The sequence below is a fragment of the Littorina saxatilis genome, linkage group LG7, assembly GCF_037325665.1.
Source record: "Littorina saxatilis isolate snail1 linkage group LG7, US_GU_Lsax_2.0, whole genome shotgun sequence".
Taxonomy (NCBI): Eukaryota; Metazoa; Mollusca; class Gastropoda; order Littorinimorpha; family Littorinidae; genus Littorina; species Littorina saxatilis.
Genome location: NC_090251.1, coordinates 48,329,004 through 48,349,165, shown reverse-complemented (window position 1 = coordinate 48,349,165; position 20,162 = coordinate 48,329,004). Strand labels below are relative to the sequence as shown.

Genomic DNA, 20,162 nt, shown 5'->3' with positions numbered 1-20,162 from the left:
ACCAAATAAAACAAGAAATTCCTCCGAGGTAGGAAAAACACCCCCGTCCTTACCATTCTCACTGCCACCAACTGAGAAGGCACTGCTAACAAGTGTGGTTAAAATAAGTTGATTGAGTGGACAAAGAGACAGGCGGAGAAAAAGACAAATCAATATAACTCTTTCTGTAACACCTACTGACCGCATACAGAAAACAAAAGATCCCGAAAAAAAAAAATCGGTTTGCGCTGCGCGCTGAGAGCAGGTATTGAAATATCTCATCGACCAGATTTTGTCCGGGGTGTATCTGCCGCTTCGCCGGGTAGCAAGTAGAGCCGAATACCCGGCTTGAGTGGCGCACTGTACGCCGGCTTCGAACCACGGACCCGTCAAGCTTAGGTCCCTTCCAGACTCATGGAATGGGAACAGCACGAACATGATTCAGGGGCCATGATGCCATTCCTGATCATATCATGTCGAATCCGATACTTGTCGACGACGCCCTAGGTACCACATCACAAACAGAACTGTGCAATACACAGGTGTTTTCTACAGACACACTCAAACACACACACACACACAGAGAAGCCGTATATATATATATATATATATCTATATCTATTGTATAAATATATAGAGATAGATGAGAGTGTATTTTTCGCGTGGCTATAAATTGATTCGACCTTTGCACTTTTACAGTGAGGATAATTTACGGGTCCAATTTACGTTCTGGACACTGCGGTGACCTTCTAAAAATAGTAACAGAACGCCGGGAATATCCGAAGATGCCCCCCTCATACTATAGTGCACCATACGAAGGAAGGGAGGTAAACGCTGAAAACATGAAGATAAGGAAGAGTTATGTCGTAGTTGATCCCCCAAAAAACCAAAATCCACCAATAACTCCCTAACCGTGTGTTTGACTGGTCCCAATTTTTGTAAGGACCGTCTCAGGAATGTATAGAACCTGTTCACCAAGTTTGGTGACGATCGGTCCGTTCATTCTTGAGATCTACTTGCGAACACAAACAAACACACAAACAAACAAACAAACAAACAAACACACAAACAAACAAACAAACAAACAAACAAACAAACACACAAACAAACAAACAAACAAACACATCGACCGAAACCTATACACACCCCTATACCGGGGGTGTAAAAAAGCCTAATTACAACAGTGGAACAGAAGGACCACACTACTGCGTTTGGAATCGTATCTTCCAAACTAAGTTGGTTAAGCGTTCCTATTGGTTCGCTCCTTATTCTTGAATCAACATTTTGTTGTTGTATCGTGGAAATATTGACCCTTTCGACGTGAAAATAAAACTGTACAGTTTCGGTTGGTAGTGCCCAGAAAAACATCATAAAGAATAAAATTAGAGCTCTGTGATATTGACATTATAATAATATATAATAATAACGGGCATTTATAAAGCGCCTTATCAGAAGTTCAAAGCGCGTGACAACAATACATGTATACAAAAATCATACAATCACTGTCAGATTCAAACAACACATCATGCACATCTCACATCCCCAGACTCTATACTAAGGAACTATCCGTAGTGTTGTTGGAACAAGTGAGTTTTCAAATTGGACTTAAAAGATGAAATGGATGGAGAGTGACGTGATTGAAAGGGGAGTGAATTCCATAACTGAGGTCCATAATACGAAAACGTGCGGAAGCCATGAGCCTTGCGTTTAAAGCGACCTTGACGGAGAAGTCGAGCATCATCAGAAGAACGAAGGGTGCGAGAGGGAGTGTAGAGGGAGACCAGTTCAGAAAGATAGGCAGGTGCCGATTCAGAGATGATATTGTAGCAGAAGCAGGCAGCTTTATACCTAATACGTTAAGATACAGGAAGCCAGTGAAGTTCTTTCATGAGAGGAGTGCAGGGTTGTCGATGCTGTGCTCTGAAAATGAGACGTGCAGCAGAGTGTTGTACTTTTTGCAAGGGTTGGAGAGTGGAGTCAGGGCAGCCTATGAGAAGGGAGTTGCAGTAATCTAATCTGGACAGAATGCAGGATGTAACGAGAGTTTTAGTGGCATCAACAGTGAGAAATTTTCTTATGGAACCTATTCTTCTGATCTCAAAGTAACATGTCTGACAGACTTTTTTGATGTGTTGTTTCATTGAGAGGTGGGAGTCCATGATGAACCCAAGATTCCTAACACTATCAGAGAGAGAAATGTCACTAGAACCTACTGTGATGGAGGCTGGAAGGGAAGTGGTCGAAGAGGAAGCTCCAGAGAAAAGAAGAAATTCAGTCTTGTCATCATTTAACTTGAGCATATTGTTTGTCATCCATGATTTAATATCTGAAGTGCAGTTTTGGAGAGTGTGCGTCACCGCTTGGATTTCTGTAGGCTTGCATGCTTGTTGGAGTTGTGTGTCGTCTGCAAAGAGGTAGTGATTGACTGCGTGTTGCTTGATGACGGCAGAGAGAGGAGTGGTGTATAGTACAAATAAAACTGGGCCTAGAACTGATCCCTGGGGAACGCCGAAACAGAGAGGAGATGGAGGAGATGAGAGATTATTGACAGACACATACTGACTACGGCCCTGTACATTGCAATCTTCTCTTTGACAAAACACTACATTTCATATTAATATTTTTCAAAGATTGGCAAGCACGTGTAAAGAGCACCAACAGGAAATTGCATCCACCCCCCTAGAGCCATCTGCACATCTTTGCTCCCATATAATTCATTTACATTTGATTAGCTTGAACATTAGTATGTAAACATGCACCTTACCTTCAACATACGGTGGTTGACTGCAGCAGTGTACATGTATTGCAGTGGCTGTTCTTAAAGCGCACAATTAGCATTTATATTTTGTACTAATCTTGAAGCACATCAGGTATACAGTTAGTATAATTATTTAAAACTTCAACAAACAGACAGACAAATAAATACATAGGCAAATATAAACTGAGCAAAACTAATATTGCACCCATTTTCGTCAGGTCGATTTTGGGGGTATCCTAACTTCGGCGGCGGTCACGTGATACCTATAACAGAAATCGTTGATTCGAAAAGTGTGCCAGATAGCCAAGTGAAGGGCCTTTAATGGCATATACAGTTTCAATGAAGGCGTAAGGGTCACCCAGATTGTCGGACCAAAACTGTTATTTTTTTATTCAGTCACTTGCAATCAATGAATTGGCTTGATGTTTGGTAGTTTTCTTCAAAAATCATTATATTTTCAGAAAACATCAAGTTTGAATGTCTAAATTAAATAGAACAACTGAAAGAATTATTTAGTTCGTAACAAAATGGGCAAAATAAACCTGCAAAAATGCTAATTTTAGCATTTTTCAATGCACTCTTGGAAAAAAGTATGTGTCCAATTGAAAAATAAATTGGCACACATATTTAAAGCATCATTACCTACATTATGTTCTAAAAGCTTTCTGTTTTGTTGGAAATTTTGCTTTTAGTAGCATTAGAAAAGAATACTATAATTCTATATATTATTATGATATATCACACAATCAAACAAATTATATTTTTTTGATTATCAGCTTTATTTTAGAACACAATATAGCCAGTCAAGTGAACATTTGATGTGCAAAGTTTCAATGGAATAGGTGAATATTTAAACAAGTTGATCATGCAGACAGTGTAGCTGCCTGTGATTTCGCGCGAACTTTCACCACATAAAACAGCAAAAAGTTCAACATCTATCAGTCTATGTCCTTTATGGGGGGGTCATCAAGAGATTAGAATCAAAACTATCTTCACTTGAGCTACTGTCTGATTCATCATCTGTGTCAGACTGTTCTGAGCAGTTTTTGGAATCAAATTCATCATCAGAACCGATAATTTCATTCAACAGAGGCCTTGATTAAAGGGATTTTTAATTCCCACCAACCTACTTTGACCACTTATTGCAAGAAAACTATGTATGCTGGAGACAAAATGTAAACTGCACATGAAAATAGAGATATTGTTCTAGCTTTTGGCAACATCATAATTTAGTATATCTGAAAAACGATTTTTTTCCAAATTCTGGGTGACCCTTACGCCTGAAATGACACGGGAATGAACGTTTTAGTTGTGTACGAAAATGGGTTCAATAATTTGTTTGCTCAGTTTACATTTGCCTATGTATTCATTTGTCTGTCGGTTTGTTGAAGTTTTAAATAGTTATACTAACTGTATACCTGATGTGCTTCAAGATTTGAGTTTGTGTTTCAAATGTAGTAATGAAAGGCTGTGTGTGCCTAAAACCTCTATCCGTACGAATTAAAAATCATCCAATCAATCAATGACAATGTCAAACAGAACATACTGTTGACAAGCTTTGATTTTGATGTAAATGTGTTTAAGTAACGTGCAAGGGCACGTAAAGGTAACACATGTCTAACATTAACACCTTTCCTTTAAAAAATAATATAAATAAAGGGCAACGGAAAGTAAGACATGTCTAACATAAACACCCTTATTTTTCAATCAATCAATCAATCAATATGAGGCTTATATCGCGCATATTCCGTGGGTACAGTTCTAAGCGCAAGGATTTATTTTTTAAAAAATTTTTATGCAATTTATATCGCGCACATATTCAAGGCGCAGGGATTTATTTATGCCGTGTGAGATGGATTTTCTTTTTACACAATACATCACGCATTCACATCGGCCAGCAGATCGCAGCCATTTCGGCGCATATCCTACTTTTCACGGCCTATTATTCCAAGTCACACGGGTATTTTGGTGGACATTTTTATCTATGCCTATACAATTTTGCCAGGAAAGATCCTTTTGTCAATCGTGGGATCTTTAACGTGCACACCCCAATGTAGTGTACACGAAGGGACCTCGGTTTTTTGTCTCATCCGAAAGACTAGCACTTGAACCCACCACCTAGGTAGGAAAGGGGGGAGAAAATTGCTAACGCCCTGACCCAGGGTCGAACTCGCAACCTCTCGCTTCCGAGCGCAAGTGCGTTACCACTCGGCCACCCAATAATGAGCAAGGGGAGGTTACGCATGTTCAACATAAACATCCTAATTTAAAAACAAAACAATAGTTGGCAGGATGTTCACTATTCCGCGGGGTATACATTCAAAAGCCCCGACGGGCGCAGTGGCGTGGTGGTAAGACGTCGGCCTCCTAATCGGGAGGTCGTGAGTTCGAATCCCGGTCGCTGCCGCCTGGTGGGTTAAGAATGGAGATTTTTCAACTTATGTGCAGACCTGCTAGTGACTTAACCCCCTTCGTGTGTACACGCAAGCACAAGACCAAGTGCGCACGGAAAAGATCCTGTAATCCATGTCAGAGTTCGGTGGGTGATGGAAACACGAAAATACCCAGCATGCCTACTCAACGAAAGCGGAGTGAAGCTGACTATGCCCTCAGAGTATAGTGTGGGGAATCCAAATGTGCAAACGAGCTCACACTAACCAGACAATTCTGGAACGCTGAAGAAGAAGAAAAGCCCCGAGAACAGATCCCAAATGTCACAAAATCCCCCCCCCCCCCCCCCCCCCGTTTTCCTTCGAGAATCTTTCCTGCGTAAGCTGATCGTTGTCTCGGCCGTCACCGTACTTTATTTGAGACTCCAAGATTACAACACAAAGCGGAGGGCATGAGGAAAGAGGGGCACCCCCTAAATGAATGTCATCTTATTCCAAGAAGAAGAATCAGACACATAAGAAAAGATAAAAGAAAAAAAAGAGGACGGATGTTCTATCAATCGCAGTTCTTTCAAATCTCGAGCTAGATGTTAATCTCTCTCTCTCTCTCTCTCTCTCTCTCTCTCTCTCTCTCTCTCTCTCTCTCTCTCTCTCTCTCTCTCTCTCTCTCTCTGCACACAATACGGTGACTCACACAACTCTCTCTCTCTCTCTCTCTCTCTCTCTCTCTCTCTCTCTCTCTCTCTCTCTCTCTCTCTCTCTCTCTCTCTCTCTCTCTCTCTCTGTGCACACAATACGGTGACTCACACAATCCTTCCACTTTTCTTTGGACAAGTTTTATTGTCTGAGCTCATCATCGCCGTTTCTTCCGCAAATCCGAGACCTCCAGCCCCCTACGGAAAGCAGAGGGCTTAGCAAACGCTACCTTATCTAAAGCTGCCTTTTCATTGGCAAAGTCCTCGTCTAAACCCGTGTCCTGCTTTTCTTCGGCTGAGACGAACGGCAGGTACTAAGCATAAGATTGTGAAGAGGAGGCCTAGGAGAAGGGTGGTGGATGGGGGAAGGGGGGGGGTAGGGAGAGGGGTTGGAGAGGGAGGGGAGAAGGGGGCTGTTAGAGGGGGAGAGGGAGAGGGGGGAGAGAGGGGAGAGGGAGTACAAAAGGGGGTAGGAGGGCAAGAGGGATCAATTGAAATGGTAGTATGCAGGGGATTTAGGTGGATGTTTTATTCCTCTTGTAGTCGTAAAAGGATGGAAACTTCTCTTCAGAGGAGAATCCGAGCATACGGATAATTTGAAATACGGTATGATGTTCGTAGCGTTCGGCGTACACTTTAATGTGTACATTCACACACGGGCCCCTTTGAGTAAGAGTATTTGGCACTGCTTGTTAAGTTTGCAAATGCCAAGCAGCTGAGAAACCTGTTTTCATCACACACACAAACATAAACATCGACTAGAATCAGTACTCTTTTTAAACTACGGTCTGGTGCTTAAAAAGTGAAAGCAAAAGCAAAACCAAAATACCTTGAGAGAATTTGGCTCCTCCTAATAAATTCGAGCTGGCACTCGCTCAAAAAACAAACAAACTTATCTTGAACAATGTCGGCTCTTTTCAGTATATTCGAGTCAGCACTCGCACATATTTCTAATAGACCGACAAAATACGAGTACAGAAGCAGCACTCAAGTTAAACAACCCACAGGGGGTCCACAAGACTACATCCTTAATCTGACGAAGGCAACGGGTGTAGTTTGACTCATTTCAGTCAAGCACTCTCAACGCTTAGCACTCTGAGGCCGCCTGGTGACAATCTAAAGAACAAATACGCGAGAACTGGTACCACCAAAAACAGTAGTCCAGGAACACTTCAGAAGAAAGTTAGGAGAAGAACTCCGATGAACAAGCTATCTTTCTTGTGGGGAAAGTTAAGGAAGATGATGCCTACTTTTCGTCACTCTTTCTTTGTTCAGACATTCCCGGACGGGGACAAATTGAGATGTGCAGCATCGTTTACTTACATATACAGGGTACTTTAGTCCTGATCCAACTAAATCTGCTTTGTCGGTTTTACTTATTCTTTTTCAGTTTTTCAGCTACGTAAACTGCTACAAACACATATTCAAACTGGCTAAAAAAAAAAAATCAAAAAAATACCAAAGTTACAAAAGATCAACTACAACCACGACTCTTCTAAGTCGACTCGCAGGTTCAGAAACGCTACAGTCATTAACTATTGTTAACCATTTTTAAGAAAATAGCGAGAATTTTGTGTATTTTGGAACATTTCTTTAAGTGATCGGACTCAGTTTCTAGATCAATATTTCAAATCGGACTCAGTTTCTAGACCAATATTTCAAATCGGACTCAGTTTCTAGACCAATATTTCAAATCGGACTCAGTTTCTAGATCAATATTTCAAATCGGACTCAGTTTCTAGATCAATATTTCAAATCGGACTCAGTTTCTAGATCAATATTTCAAATCGGACTCAGTTTCTAGATCAATATTTCAAATCGGACTCAGTTTCTAGATCAATATTTCAAACACAGACGCACAATTGTGAACAAAATGACCTACATAGGTCCACTCGACTAAGCACAATCTTAGTCTGACCAAATGCAACGAGTGTAGTTTGACTCGTTTCAGTCAAGCACTCTCACGGTTAGAACTCTGAGGCCGCCTTGGTGACAATTGAGTGAACTCCTACATAAGGACAGGCTCTCGCTAAAACAGTAGCCAGGAAATGTTGAAGTAGGAGGCTAAAGAACTACCTCCAACACCATCCACCCCCCACCCTGCCGCCCTGGTCTAAACAAATCAATAAACAATGGATACATACCAATGATAAGCTAACAAATATATAAATGATACATAGGTATGCATGACAAAATCTATACATGAATGCATAAATAAATACATAAATAAATATATATTTGCTTTTTTGTAATTACTGTTTTTCAATCATTACTCTCACGTCATATGACATTCTGTTTCATTGCAGATGTGCACCCTTTTATCTTTTTTTACCACACCAAATTGAAAGACATGGATTGACAGAGTGAATCATAAAACCCAGACTAAAAATACACGACATTGGAAAGTTTATATATGACACGTTTAATTCACAAAACGAAATCATTAGAACCTCGATCTTACAATCATTCAAGTGGAAGCACAAGATGGACAATAAAAACGGATAATATTTTAAGCAAATCGAAAACCTGTGAAAAAATAGATACGCTTTAAGATAAAGCAAATAACTTTGTTAGAAAATATTCCAATGAAACGATGAGAACACCGCAGCTGTGTGGTCAAAATCACACGCCATTTTGACAAGCCAAGACGATCGGTCGCAGTCCCGTTACACCGCTTCAAGTGGACATTTCAACACCTGGAGAGTGCTCGCCCCTGTATCATTGTCTTAAGAGTGCTCCCCCTTCACGTCTCAATGGCGGAGTGATAAGATAGCGTGGAGGTAAGGAGGATCAGACCGATGTCATCAGCTTTTAGGGTAGTGTCAACTGGCTCTTAAAGATACTGTACCATCCTTCCCGTCTAATCCTTCATGTTACGGATTTGTATACAACGCTACTTTTTGTCAGTTGCGAAATTATTTCCGTCGGCAGAAAAGTTCCGGTCTGCAGCCCTGTTGTAGATCTGTGGGTAATGTTCACGAATGGTTGGATGTTTTTTTAAATTATTTTTTATCGGCTCTTCAGCTGTTGTGTTCACGCGGAATAGTGTCCCAAATTCAAGGAAGCTTTTGCAAGGTACCACAATTTAAAGATGGAGATAACCGTGGCAACATGTTAACACGGAAGCAAAATCGCGCTGAAACAGTCATTTTGACTTGAGTTTGATAGGTTCCTTTAAATTTATTTTCATAGTCACAGGGCATAACTTTACATGGCGGTCTGTTGACAGAGAGATACCTTTGGACACTGTTCTTGACGTTTAGCACAATATCTCTATTTTTCACATAACATTTCACTCTTAAAAGTTTTCAACAAAAGGTGGTCCTGAGTTTTAAAATCTTTTATGAAATAATATATGAATTAAAGATTATGCTTTTAATGGTCCCCCCCCCTCCCCCAAGTAAGACAACGCATACGACCATAACTATTCCTTTTACAAGGGTTTTAACATATGTGACCCTCCACCACGGAATGAGTCGCATGTCACCTTTGCATGATTTTCATATTTTTACATTTTCATAAAGAGTTTTTTATGCTCTATCCAGTGGTGAAAACCGTTTTAGAAAAGAGCGAAAACTGTTTGAGTTATAAGCCTGTGACTAAGGTGACCCTCACACTGTTACCAGACACTCTCCGGACTTATATCAAGCCTAGCGCAGAACCGCGCGAGGTGACATGCGACTCATTTCGTGGTGGAGGGTCACATATACGTCTTATTATACCCCCACCCCCATCCTTATGGAGAGTGGGTCCTGGGTCCCAGTCGTCGGGGGCTGGCTTGCTCGGCCTTACCCTATTCCTTTCCTCCTTTTTATATTTAGTCAAGTTTTGACTAAATATTTTAACATCGAGGGGGAATCGAAACGAGGGTCGTGGTGTATGTGCGTGTGTGTGTGTGTGTGTGTGTGTGTGTGTGTGTGTGTGTGTGTGTAGAGCGATTCAGACTAAACTACTGGACCGATCTTTATGAAATTTGACATGAGAGTTCCTGGGTATGAAATCCCCATACGTATTTTTCATTTTTTTGATAAATGTCTTTGATGACGTCATATCCGGCTTTTCGTGAAAGTTGAGGCGGCACTGTCACGCCCTCATTTTTCAACCAAATTGGTTGAAATTTTGGTCAAGTAATCTTCGACGAAGCCCGGACTTCGGTATTGCATTTCAGCTTGGTGGCTTAAAAATTAATTAATGACTTTGGTCATTAAAAATCTGAAAATTGTAAAAAAAAATAAAAATTTATAAAACGATCCAAATTTACGTTTATCTTATTCTCCATCATTTGCTGATTCCAAAAACATATAAATATGTTATATTCGGATTAAAAACAAGCTCTGAAATTAAATATATAAAAATTATTATCAAAATTAAATTGTCCAAATCAATTTAAAAACACTTTCATCTTATTCCTTGTCGGTTCCTGATTCCAAAAACATATAGATATGATATGTTTGGATTAAAAACACGCTCAGAAAGTTAAAACAAAGAGAGGTACAGAAAAGCGTGCTATCCTCCTTAGCGCAACTACTACCCCGCTCTTCTTGTCAATTTCACTGCCTTTGCCATGAGCGGTGGACTGACGATGCTACGAGTATACGCTCTTGCTGAAAAATGGCAGCTACTTGACTAAATATTGTATTTTCGCCTTACGCGACTTGTTTATATTTAGTCAAGTTTTGACTAAATATTTTAACATCGAGGGGGAATCGAAACGAGGGTATGGTGTATGTGCGTGCGTGTGTGTGTGTGTGTGTGTGTAGAGCGATTCAGACTAAACTACTGGACCGATCTTTATGAAATTTGACATGAGAGTTCCTGGGTATGAAATCCCCGAACGTTTTTTTCATTTTTTTGATAAATGTCTTTGATGACGTCATATCCGGCTTTTCGTGAAAGTTGAGGCGGCACTGTCACGCCCTCATTTTTCAACCAAATTGGTTGAAATTTTGGTCAAGTAATCTTCGACGAAGCCCGGGGTTCGGTATTGCATTTCAGCTTGGTGGCTTAAAAATTAATTAATGACTTTGGTCATTAAAAATCGGAAAATTGTAAAAAAAAATAAAAATTTATAAAACGATCCAAATTTACGTTTATCTTATTCTCCATCATTTGCTGATTCCAAAAACATATAAATATGTTATATTCGGATTAAAAACAAGCTCTGAAAATTAAATATATAAAAATTATTATCAAAATTAAATTGTCCAAATCAATTTAAAAACACTTTCATCTTATTCCTTGTCGGTTCCTGATTCCAAAAACATATAGATATGATATGTTTCGATTAAAAACACGCTCAGAAAGTTAAAACAAAGAGAGGTACAGAAAAGCGTGCTATCCTTCTTAGCGCAACTACTACCCCGCTCTTCTTGTCAATTTCACTGCCTATGCCGTGAGCGGTGGACTACGAGTATACGGTCTTGCTGCGTTGCATTGCGTTCAGTTTCATTCTGTGAGTTCGACAGCTACTTGACTAAATATTGTATTTTCGCCTTACGCGACTTGTTTATATTTAGTCAAGTTTTGACTAAATATTTTAACATCGAGGGGGAATCGAAACGAGGGTCGTGGTGTATGTGCGTGTGTGTGTGCGTGTATGTGTCTGTGTGTGTGTGTGTGTGTGTGTGTGTGTGTGTGTGTGTAGAGCGATTCAGACTAAACTACTGGACCGATCTTTATGAAATTTGACATGAGAGTTCCTGGGTATGAAATCCCCGAACGTTTTTTTCATTTTTTTGATAAATGTCTTTGATGACGTCATATCCGGCTTTTCGTGAAAGTTGAGGCGGCACTGTCACGCCCTCATTTTTCAACCAAATTGGTTGAAATTTTCGTCAAGTACTCTTCGACGAAGCCCGGGGTTCGGTATTGCATTTCAGCTTAGTGGCTTAAAAATTAATTAATGACTTTGGTCATTAAAAATCGGAAAATTGTAAAAAAAAATAAAAATTTATAAAACGATCCAAATTTACGTTTATCTTATTTTCCATCATTTGCTGATTCCAAAAACATATAAATATGTTATATTCGGATTAAAAACAAGCTCTGAAAATTAAATATATACAAATTATTATCTTTTTTTCGAAATCAATTTAAAAACACTTTCATCTTATTCCTTGTCGGTTCCTGATTCCAAAAATATATAGATATGATATGTTTGGATTAAAAACACGCTCAGAAAGTTCAAACGAAGAGAGGTACAGAAAAGCGTGCTATCCTTCTCAGCGCAACGAATACCCCGCTCTTCTTGTCAATTCCACGTGCACTGCCTTTGCCACGGGCGGTGGAGTGACGATGCTACGAGTATACGGTCTTGCTGCGTTGCGTTGCGTTCAGTTTCATTCTGTGAGTTCGACAGCTACTTGACTAAATATTGTATTTTCGCCTTACGCGACTTGTTTTTTTTTTTGTGGTTTAAATATCATATTAACCCAGTCCTGTCCTTAAGAGGCTGACAAACCATGCTTGTAGGACATTAATTCTCCTAAAAAATAAAAAATAAATTGACGTTTACCAATCTCTGATATGTGTTGAAGAAGAAAGATACTCTTAGGCAAAAAAACATAACAAATAGTCTGTTTACGGTATCCCGACCGACCCTATTTTTTCGCGCGACCCTAGACTTTTTTGGGCATTTGGGAAAGAAAAAAAAAACCAAATCCCGACCTACCGACCCTATTTTTTTGGCCTATGTTACCGTAAACAGACACATTTTTTTGGCCTTATCCAATGTAAAAGCCTGGGCGGGTTCGTGGCTATTTACACGATGGTTCAGTTACACGAAAAGGAATAGTATCTTTACCTTGATGCCCGGGTTTGTTCTAACTTGATGTCTCTGTTTGTTTCAAACATGCTGCTTCGTTTTTCCCACCAAGATACTGGAGTTTATTTGGGCCCTTGCCTCCAATCGCTCTTGCCTCCTACTCACAGGAGACTAAAAACGACTTTTTGCATCAAATAGAAGTCGCACTAAAAGCATTCGTGGGAAAGTTTAAGGTGTGTTTTTCTGGAGGATTAACAGGCACGAAAAATGAGAAGGATGTTTAGAAAACCAGACATGACAGTCAAAGATTACAGTTTAGTCGTGAAGGAAGCTGTTTTATCCTGGCTTTCTGTTATAAGTGCTGTGTTTCATTCTTACCCCCCTTTTTACATTTAGTCAAGTTTTGACTAAATGTTTTAACATAAAGGGGGAATCGAGACGAGGGTCGTGGTGTGTGTGTGTGTGTGTGTGTGTGTGTGTGTGTGTGTGTGTGTGTGTGTGTGGGTGTGTGTGTCTGTCTGTCTGTCTGTCTGTCTGTGCGTGTGTGTGTGTAAGAGCGATTCAGACCAAACTACTGGACCGATCTTTATGAAATTTTACATGAGAGTTCCTGGGAATGATATCCCCGAACGTTTTTTCATTTTTTGGATAAATGACTTTGATGACGTCATATCCGGCTTTTTGTAAAAGTTGAGGCAGCACTGTCCCACCCTCATTTTTCAATCAAATTGATTGACATTTTTGTGAAGCAATCTTCGATAAAGGCCGAACTTCGGTATTGCATTTAAGCTTGGTGGCTTAAAAATGAATTAATGACTTTAGTCATTAAAAATCTGAAAATTGTAATTAAAATGGTTTTTTTTATAAAACGATCCAAATTTACGTTCATCGTATTTTTCATCATTTTCTGATTCCAAAAACATATAAATATGTCATATTTGGATTAAAAACAAGCTCTGAAAATTAAAAATATAAAAATTATGATCAAAATTAAATTTCCGAAATCGATTTAAAAACAATTTCAACTTATTCCTTGTCAGTTCCTGATTCCAAAAACATATAGATATGATATGTTTGGATTAAAAACACGCTCAGAAAGTTCAAACGAAGAGAGGTACAGACAAGCGTGCTATGCAGCACAGCGAAACCACTACCGCGCTGAACAGGCTCGTCAGTTTCACTCCGTTTTGCACAAGCGGCAGACTACGGTCATTGTGAAAAAATGCAGTGCGTTCAGTTTCATTCTGTGAGTTCCACAGCTTGACTAAAATAAATTAATGTAGTAATTTCGCCTTACGCGACTTGTTTTTTTTTTTGCAACCAGCTACTCATTTTCCCGCTTTGTGTTCACACTTGCGTGTGTTTGTTAACTTCGACAATCAAATGTGTCCTGCCGTTATTTCTGTCTTTTTTAGATTGCCGCATGTATTGATTGAATCACGGTCTTCAATTGTACAGCAACACATTTTCGATCTCCATTTCTATTAGCAGGCACGCTTTCAGCAGAATCAAAGTTAGAATCGCCGTCGGTAAGATTTTGTTTAGAGAACTCCATACAGATGTTAAGAACACCAAATAGACTTGCCAGGGATACGCTTAAACTTTTACGGAAGCCATGCAACAATTGAACCGATAAGTCCATATTTCGTTTTGTTCATCTATCCCTTTGTCCATCCAACCAGCCACCCGCCAATTCATCATTCATCAATCCGTCCAACCCACCCACTGATCCATCCATCCGTCTCACTCACCCAGCCACGCACGCACACACCATCCATCCATTCACCCATCCATCCATCCATCCACCCAACTAATCATCCATCTATCTATGTCAACACTTACCACTGCAGGGTCAGCTGTGTCTGCTTCTTCTTGTCACGCATGATTTGCGCCACCGTCTTCTTCTGTTGCTGTTGTTGCTGGCAATCTTCTGGTGTGGGTCCATCTCCCCCCTCTGCCCCTCCCCCTTCCTCACCCCCACTGTCGTCGTCTTCCGTGAACACTGTATTTCTGTCGTCTGCGTCGGGTTCTGGGCAGAGACAAAGAAAGCAGTTTAGTTAAGTTTGTAAAAGATGGCACACCTTTCTTCACAAAAGAAATAACTGCTGGTGTGAAAGTCGCAAGACATAAAAACAACAACAACAACAACACTATGTTGTTTGTAAAGCACTGCAGTTCTGTCGTCTGCGTCGGGTTCTGGGCAGAGACAAAGAAAGCAGTTTAGTTGAGTTTGTTTAAGATGGCACACCTTTCTTTCAGTAACAAATAGCTCATGGAACAACGTTGAAAGACATCAACAAAACAAAAAAAACTTTCTTCTTTGTAAACACTGCACTTCTGTCGTCTGCATCGAGTTCTGGGCTCGTAGTTTTAATGCCAGGACTATTTGTTTTAGTGTAGCCCTACGTAAACGTATAGTATGTGTAAAAAAAAAAAAAACCCACGTTGGTAGGGTGGATGGCAACGGGTAACGAGGTAATAAATTAACGCTCAATCGTCGCAAGAGGAAGTGACTATGTCTGGAGCAGAGAGTGTTTTATTGGTTGTCTCTTTACAACCACCCTCGCCTCTTCAATAGCTGAGCTGCCCACTTCTTTTTACATTAAGTCAAGTTTTGACTAAATGTTTTAACATAGATGGGGAATCAAAACGAGGGTCGTGGTGTGTGTGTGTGTGTATGTGTGTGTGTGTGTGTGTGTGTGCGTGCGTGTGTGTGTGTGTGTGCGTGTGTAGGTGTGCGTGCGTGCGTGCGTGCGTGCGTGTGTGTGTGTGTGTGTGTATATGTGCGTGTGTGTGTGTGTGTGTGTGTGTGTGTGTGTGTGTGTGTGTGTGTGTGTGTGTGTGTGCGCGTGTAGAGCCATTCAGAGAAACTGAACTACTGGACCGATCTTCATGAAGCTTTACATAAGAGTTTCTGATTATGATAGTCCCAGTTCAGAAAGTAACAAAGAATACAGATAAGCGCGCATTCCTGCTAAGCAGAACCGCTACTGCGCTATACTGGTTTTTCAATTAAACTGCGTGATCCACGTGAAAAGTGTGAGCGATTTCCTTGCTGCAGGGATTGACGACGCTGTATTGTCTTTGTGAATGAAGTGCGTTCTGTGAGTAGGACAGATTGACTAAATGTAGTATTTTTGCCTAACGCGACTTGTTTTTTAATATTTAAAAAAAACATATATATACATATTATATATATAGACATCTTAATCCGACTTAGGTCGACCAAATGTCGCCCTAAAGCCCCTATTTTACAACACTTTCCTAAGTTTTGGCGTCTTTTTCTCCAATTCCATTGGCCTGACAACATTGACCCCATGCGCTATCGAGGAGACAGTGCCTAACGTAGCTTGCTTGTAAATCGCATCAAGTTGGGATTTACCGTTTGAGCACAACATTGAATAAGTGATTTTGAGACTTAGGCCGTCCTTTGCAAAAAAGGGTCTTTAGACAACCACGATACTTATACAAATATTTTTTTTAACTGAGTGTAAACATATCATCATCATTAAGGCGACGATGTAAAACACCTATATCTTAATCTTGACTGATTTTCACAGTCAATTCATGACTGTTGGGTGTAGGTCAATTAGCAAATGTAATTACAAAATTTAGTTAATATTGCTTTAAAAACAACAGATATAGCACTGATAGCCATAAAACCCCTTTTTACAATGGTCGCCCTATAGGCGGATTTATACTTATATATATAAACACATGTTTTCAAATATACCTTGGCACGTACATACAATATATATATACTTACATTTAACATACATTTATATGAGTGAAAGTTTGTAAACCGGTAAGGGGTGTAATAAAAAATAAAAGAGAGAGAGAGAGAGAGAGAGAGAGAGAGAGAGAGAGAGAGAGAGAGAGAGAGAGAGAGAGAGAGAGAGAGAGAGAGAGAGAGAGAGAGAGAGAAAGAGAGCAAGAGAGAGGGAGAGGGAGAGAGAGAGGGAGAGAGAGAGAGAGAGAGAGAGTGAGTGAGTGAGAAGGAGAGAGAGAGAGAGAGAGAGGGAGAAAGAGAGAAAGAGAGCAAGAGAGAGGGAGAGGGAGAATGACAGAGAGAGAGAGAGAGAGACTCAGACTCAGACTCAGAACTTTATTACAAAAGGATAAAGGTTTTAGGCAAAGCCTATTCTTCCAACCTGTCCTTTATACAACACATAAAGACAGACGAACATAACAAATAAAAATTCAATCATATAAGATATAGAAATACATTGTATGTATTGCAATACTATGTGCAGTTACGGAATTATATAAGGAGAACTCAAAAATTACAAAATTACATTGACATAGTTAAGCCTTTCATTTTGAGAATTAAGTTGCTCAGATAAGCTACACATCCGTTAACACTAGTACAAAATGTTCAACAAAATAACAATCGAACAAGACATTTCATTCACGAATGATGTGTGAACGGGACTGTCTCTTAAACAATTTCACTGAAGTTGCATTTCTTATCTGTTGGGGGAAGGAGTTCCAGAGAAAAGCTCCCGAGAAGGCTAGGCTCGATTTGTAGAGGTCTATGCGAGGTATAGGAGGGATGATTTTTTGGGACCCATATCTTTTTGTGGCATGTTTGAAATGTGATTGCAAATATTTAGGACAGTCGTCATTTAGAATTGTATACATGAACACAGCCTTGTTTAACGTCAACTGATCTTTCAAGGGGAGGAAATTTAGGAGCTTTAGTTTTTCATCCGTGGACCTATTCAAATCATGCAGAATAAGTTTTGCAGCTCGGCGATGCAGGGAATTGAGTCGTTTTAAATGAACATCACTGCAGTTATTCGAAAGTGTCGAAGCGAAGTTGATATGAGGCATTATGTGGACGTAATAGAACATTTTGAGTGCTTCAGAATCGGCGTAATGCCTTAATTTTGATAACAGGTACAAATTCTTTGATACTACTTTGCAAATATTACTCAAATGAGTTTGCCATTTCAACTCTTGATCAATGGTAACACCTAATAGTCTATGTTCCTTAACTTGCTGCACTTGAGTTGAACCAACTGACAGTTGTAATAGTAAAGGACTTAACTGGTGTTTTTGTCTCGTGGTTATCACCATACTCTTTGTTTTAATCGGATGAATGATCATTGCATTAGAAACGCACCACTCAGTGATTTCATCCACACTTGTTTGAAGAGAAGAGTTGACGGATTCCAAAGATTTTTGACTGGTGTGAACAGAAGAGTCATCCGCGAAGAACTCACATCTAACTTTTTCATCGGACACATGAAGGGGTAAGTCATTTATATAAATACAGAACAAGATAGGTCCTAATACAGACCCTTGAGGGACACCACTCCTGACAATCTCGTTTGACGAAGTTTTACAGTTAATGGATACATACTGTTTCCGTTTTGAAAGATACGATTCAAAAAAGGCACAGGCGGAGTCGTCTTTTAAATAGCACTTTAGTTTTGTCAGTAGAAGTGAGTGATCTACTAGGTCAAAGGCTTTCTTAAAGTCCAGAAACAACGCTCCCGTTATTTCTGCTTTGTTTATTGCTGACAGCCAAGTCTCGCATAAAGAGCTTAAGGCGGTGTGGCAGGAATGCTTGGAGCGGAATCCAGACTGAAAAGAATGAAACAGATTCATTTGTTCCATATATGCCAGTAGGTGTTTTTGTATGTGCTTTTCTAAGGGTTTAGATAGAACAGGTAAGAGGGAAATAGGTCTAAAGTTGTTTGGGTCTGTAAGATCCTTAGTTTTTGGAAGTGGTAATACCTTTGCACACTTTAAAATAGAAGGGAACACATTTTGTTGTATGCTTAGGTTATAAACATAAGTTAGGGAATCGACAATGTAAGGTAAAGCAAGTTTTAGCAACTTGACTGGAATCTTGTCTGGACCCATTGACTTCTTATTCGCCATTTGTTCTACCAGTTTTCCTACCTCGTGCACTGAGATTGGAGGAACAGAAAATGTGTCAGTTTGAGTCAACTTTTGTTCACAGAATGTTTTTAATTTTCCAAGACAATCATCCGTATCAAGGGAATCGTTTTGCTTGAGACAAGATTTTAGGTTGTCTGCTAGCGAAATGAAGTGTTTGTTGAAGTCATTTGGAGATATTTGTGAATGAGAATTGGTTGATCCCTTCCTAGATTTATCAAGAATTTCATTCACTGCTCGCCAGATTGTAGCTGTATCCTTTTTTCCAGAAATTAGTTTATTAAAATATTCAGTCTTTGCTTGTCTCACTGTGTCCAACACTTTATTTTTTTGTAGTTTATATTCTGTTTTCATGTTGCGCTCTTTGAAATGATCACGCATCGCCATAGCCTCGATAATGTCTGAGGTTAACCAAGGGGGGAAGCTGGGGATGTTTCACTCTATGCTGACGTAGTGGTGCGTGTTTATCAATTATAGAGCACAAAATATCGTGAAAAATCTTGCAGGCGCTCTCTGCGTCACTACAATTGAATACGCTATAAAATGGGGCTTGGTTAAGGTCAAAGAAGAAGGCAGATTCAACAAAATACTTGAAACTTCTGTATTCGATTGTTGTGTGGCCTTTATGACATGATTTTGGCAATATAAGCGAAATCGAGCAAAACACAGAATGATGGTCACTAAAACTGGAATGCACTACTTGCGCATTTGCAACGATATTCTTATTATCAGTATAAATATGATCAATCAGGGTTGATGAAGTATTTGTTTCTCTTGTAGGGGTTTTTACCAGCTGATGAAGACCAAACAGAGCTGTGGTTGAGCACCATGTTGTTTGAGGCCTGAGTAGGTTAATGTTAAAATCGCCAAGCAATACAACATTCTCGTCACGAGCCTTCACTCTGTCCATCATAGAAACAAAATCATCAATCCACCTTGACGTTTCAGCAGGGTTACGATACACATAGCCAATAAGCAAGGGAGAGGATTTGTCATGCTTCAGTTCTAACCACATACATTCAACATTTTCATCTTCAAGATCAGTTCTACGTTTGACAATCCCAGCAATGGACTGATGAACATAAAGAGCGATGCCTGTTTGGCCTACTCGTGCATTGTCCCGTCGCAAAACCGAATAATGCGGAATGTTAACAAGGCTGAGAGAGAGAGAGAGATGATGATGATGAGGATGTAACTTTATTATTTTTCAAGGATAGAGGTTTAAGGCGACGCCTTTTCTTACAACCGGTCCTTACTTCTAATACAAATGTATAATAAATGATAAACAAGTAAAGCAACATGACAAATAAACAAATTAAACGAACGACCCAGCAAACAATCGACAAGTAAGCAAACAAGCAAATAAACACAAACAACAAAATGACAAAGTAAGCAACATACAAATCAAAAGCGAAACATGCAACATGTTAATTGAGGGTACACATGTAAAGTGATCGACGGTAAAATTCACACAATACCAACGTTTACACTAATGCTTACAATGATTATATGGTGTAAATGATAAAGATGATGATGATGATGATGATGATTATGATGATGATGATGATGATGATGATGATGATGATTGATGATGATAATGATAATGATGATGATGTTGATGATGATGATGGAAAATCGCAACATAAATTCCACATAATACATGTAATAAA

The 20,162-nt window shown here is 39.6% G+C and overlaps 1 protein-coding gene across 1 annotated transcript in view; it reads right to left on the bottom strand.

Annotated features, from left to right (window-relative positions):
* LOC138971668 (DNA-binding protein RFX6-like) overlaps positions 1-14,519 on the bottom strand; it is a 70,506-nt gene extending 55,987 nt beyond the window's left edge. The window contains exon 1 of the mRNA XM_070344434.1: positions 14,428-14,519. Coding sequence (XP_070200535.1) covers positions 14,428-14,468 — 41 coding nt within the window. The 5' untranslated portion in view covers positions 14,469-14,519. The remainder of the gene's footprint in view (positions 1-14,427) is intronic.
* Positions 14,520-20,162: the final 5,643 nt, after the last annotated feature.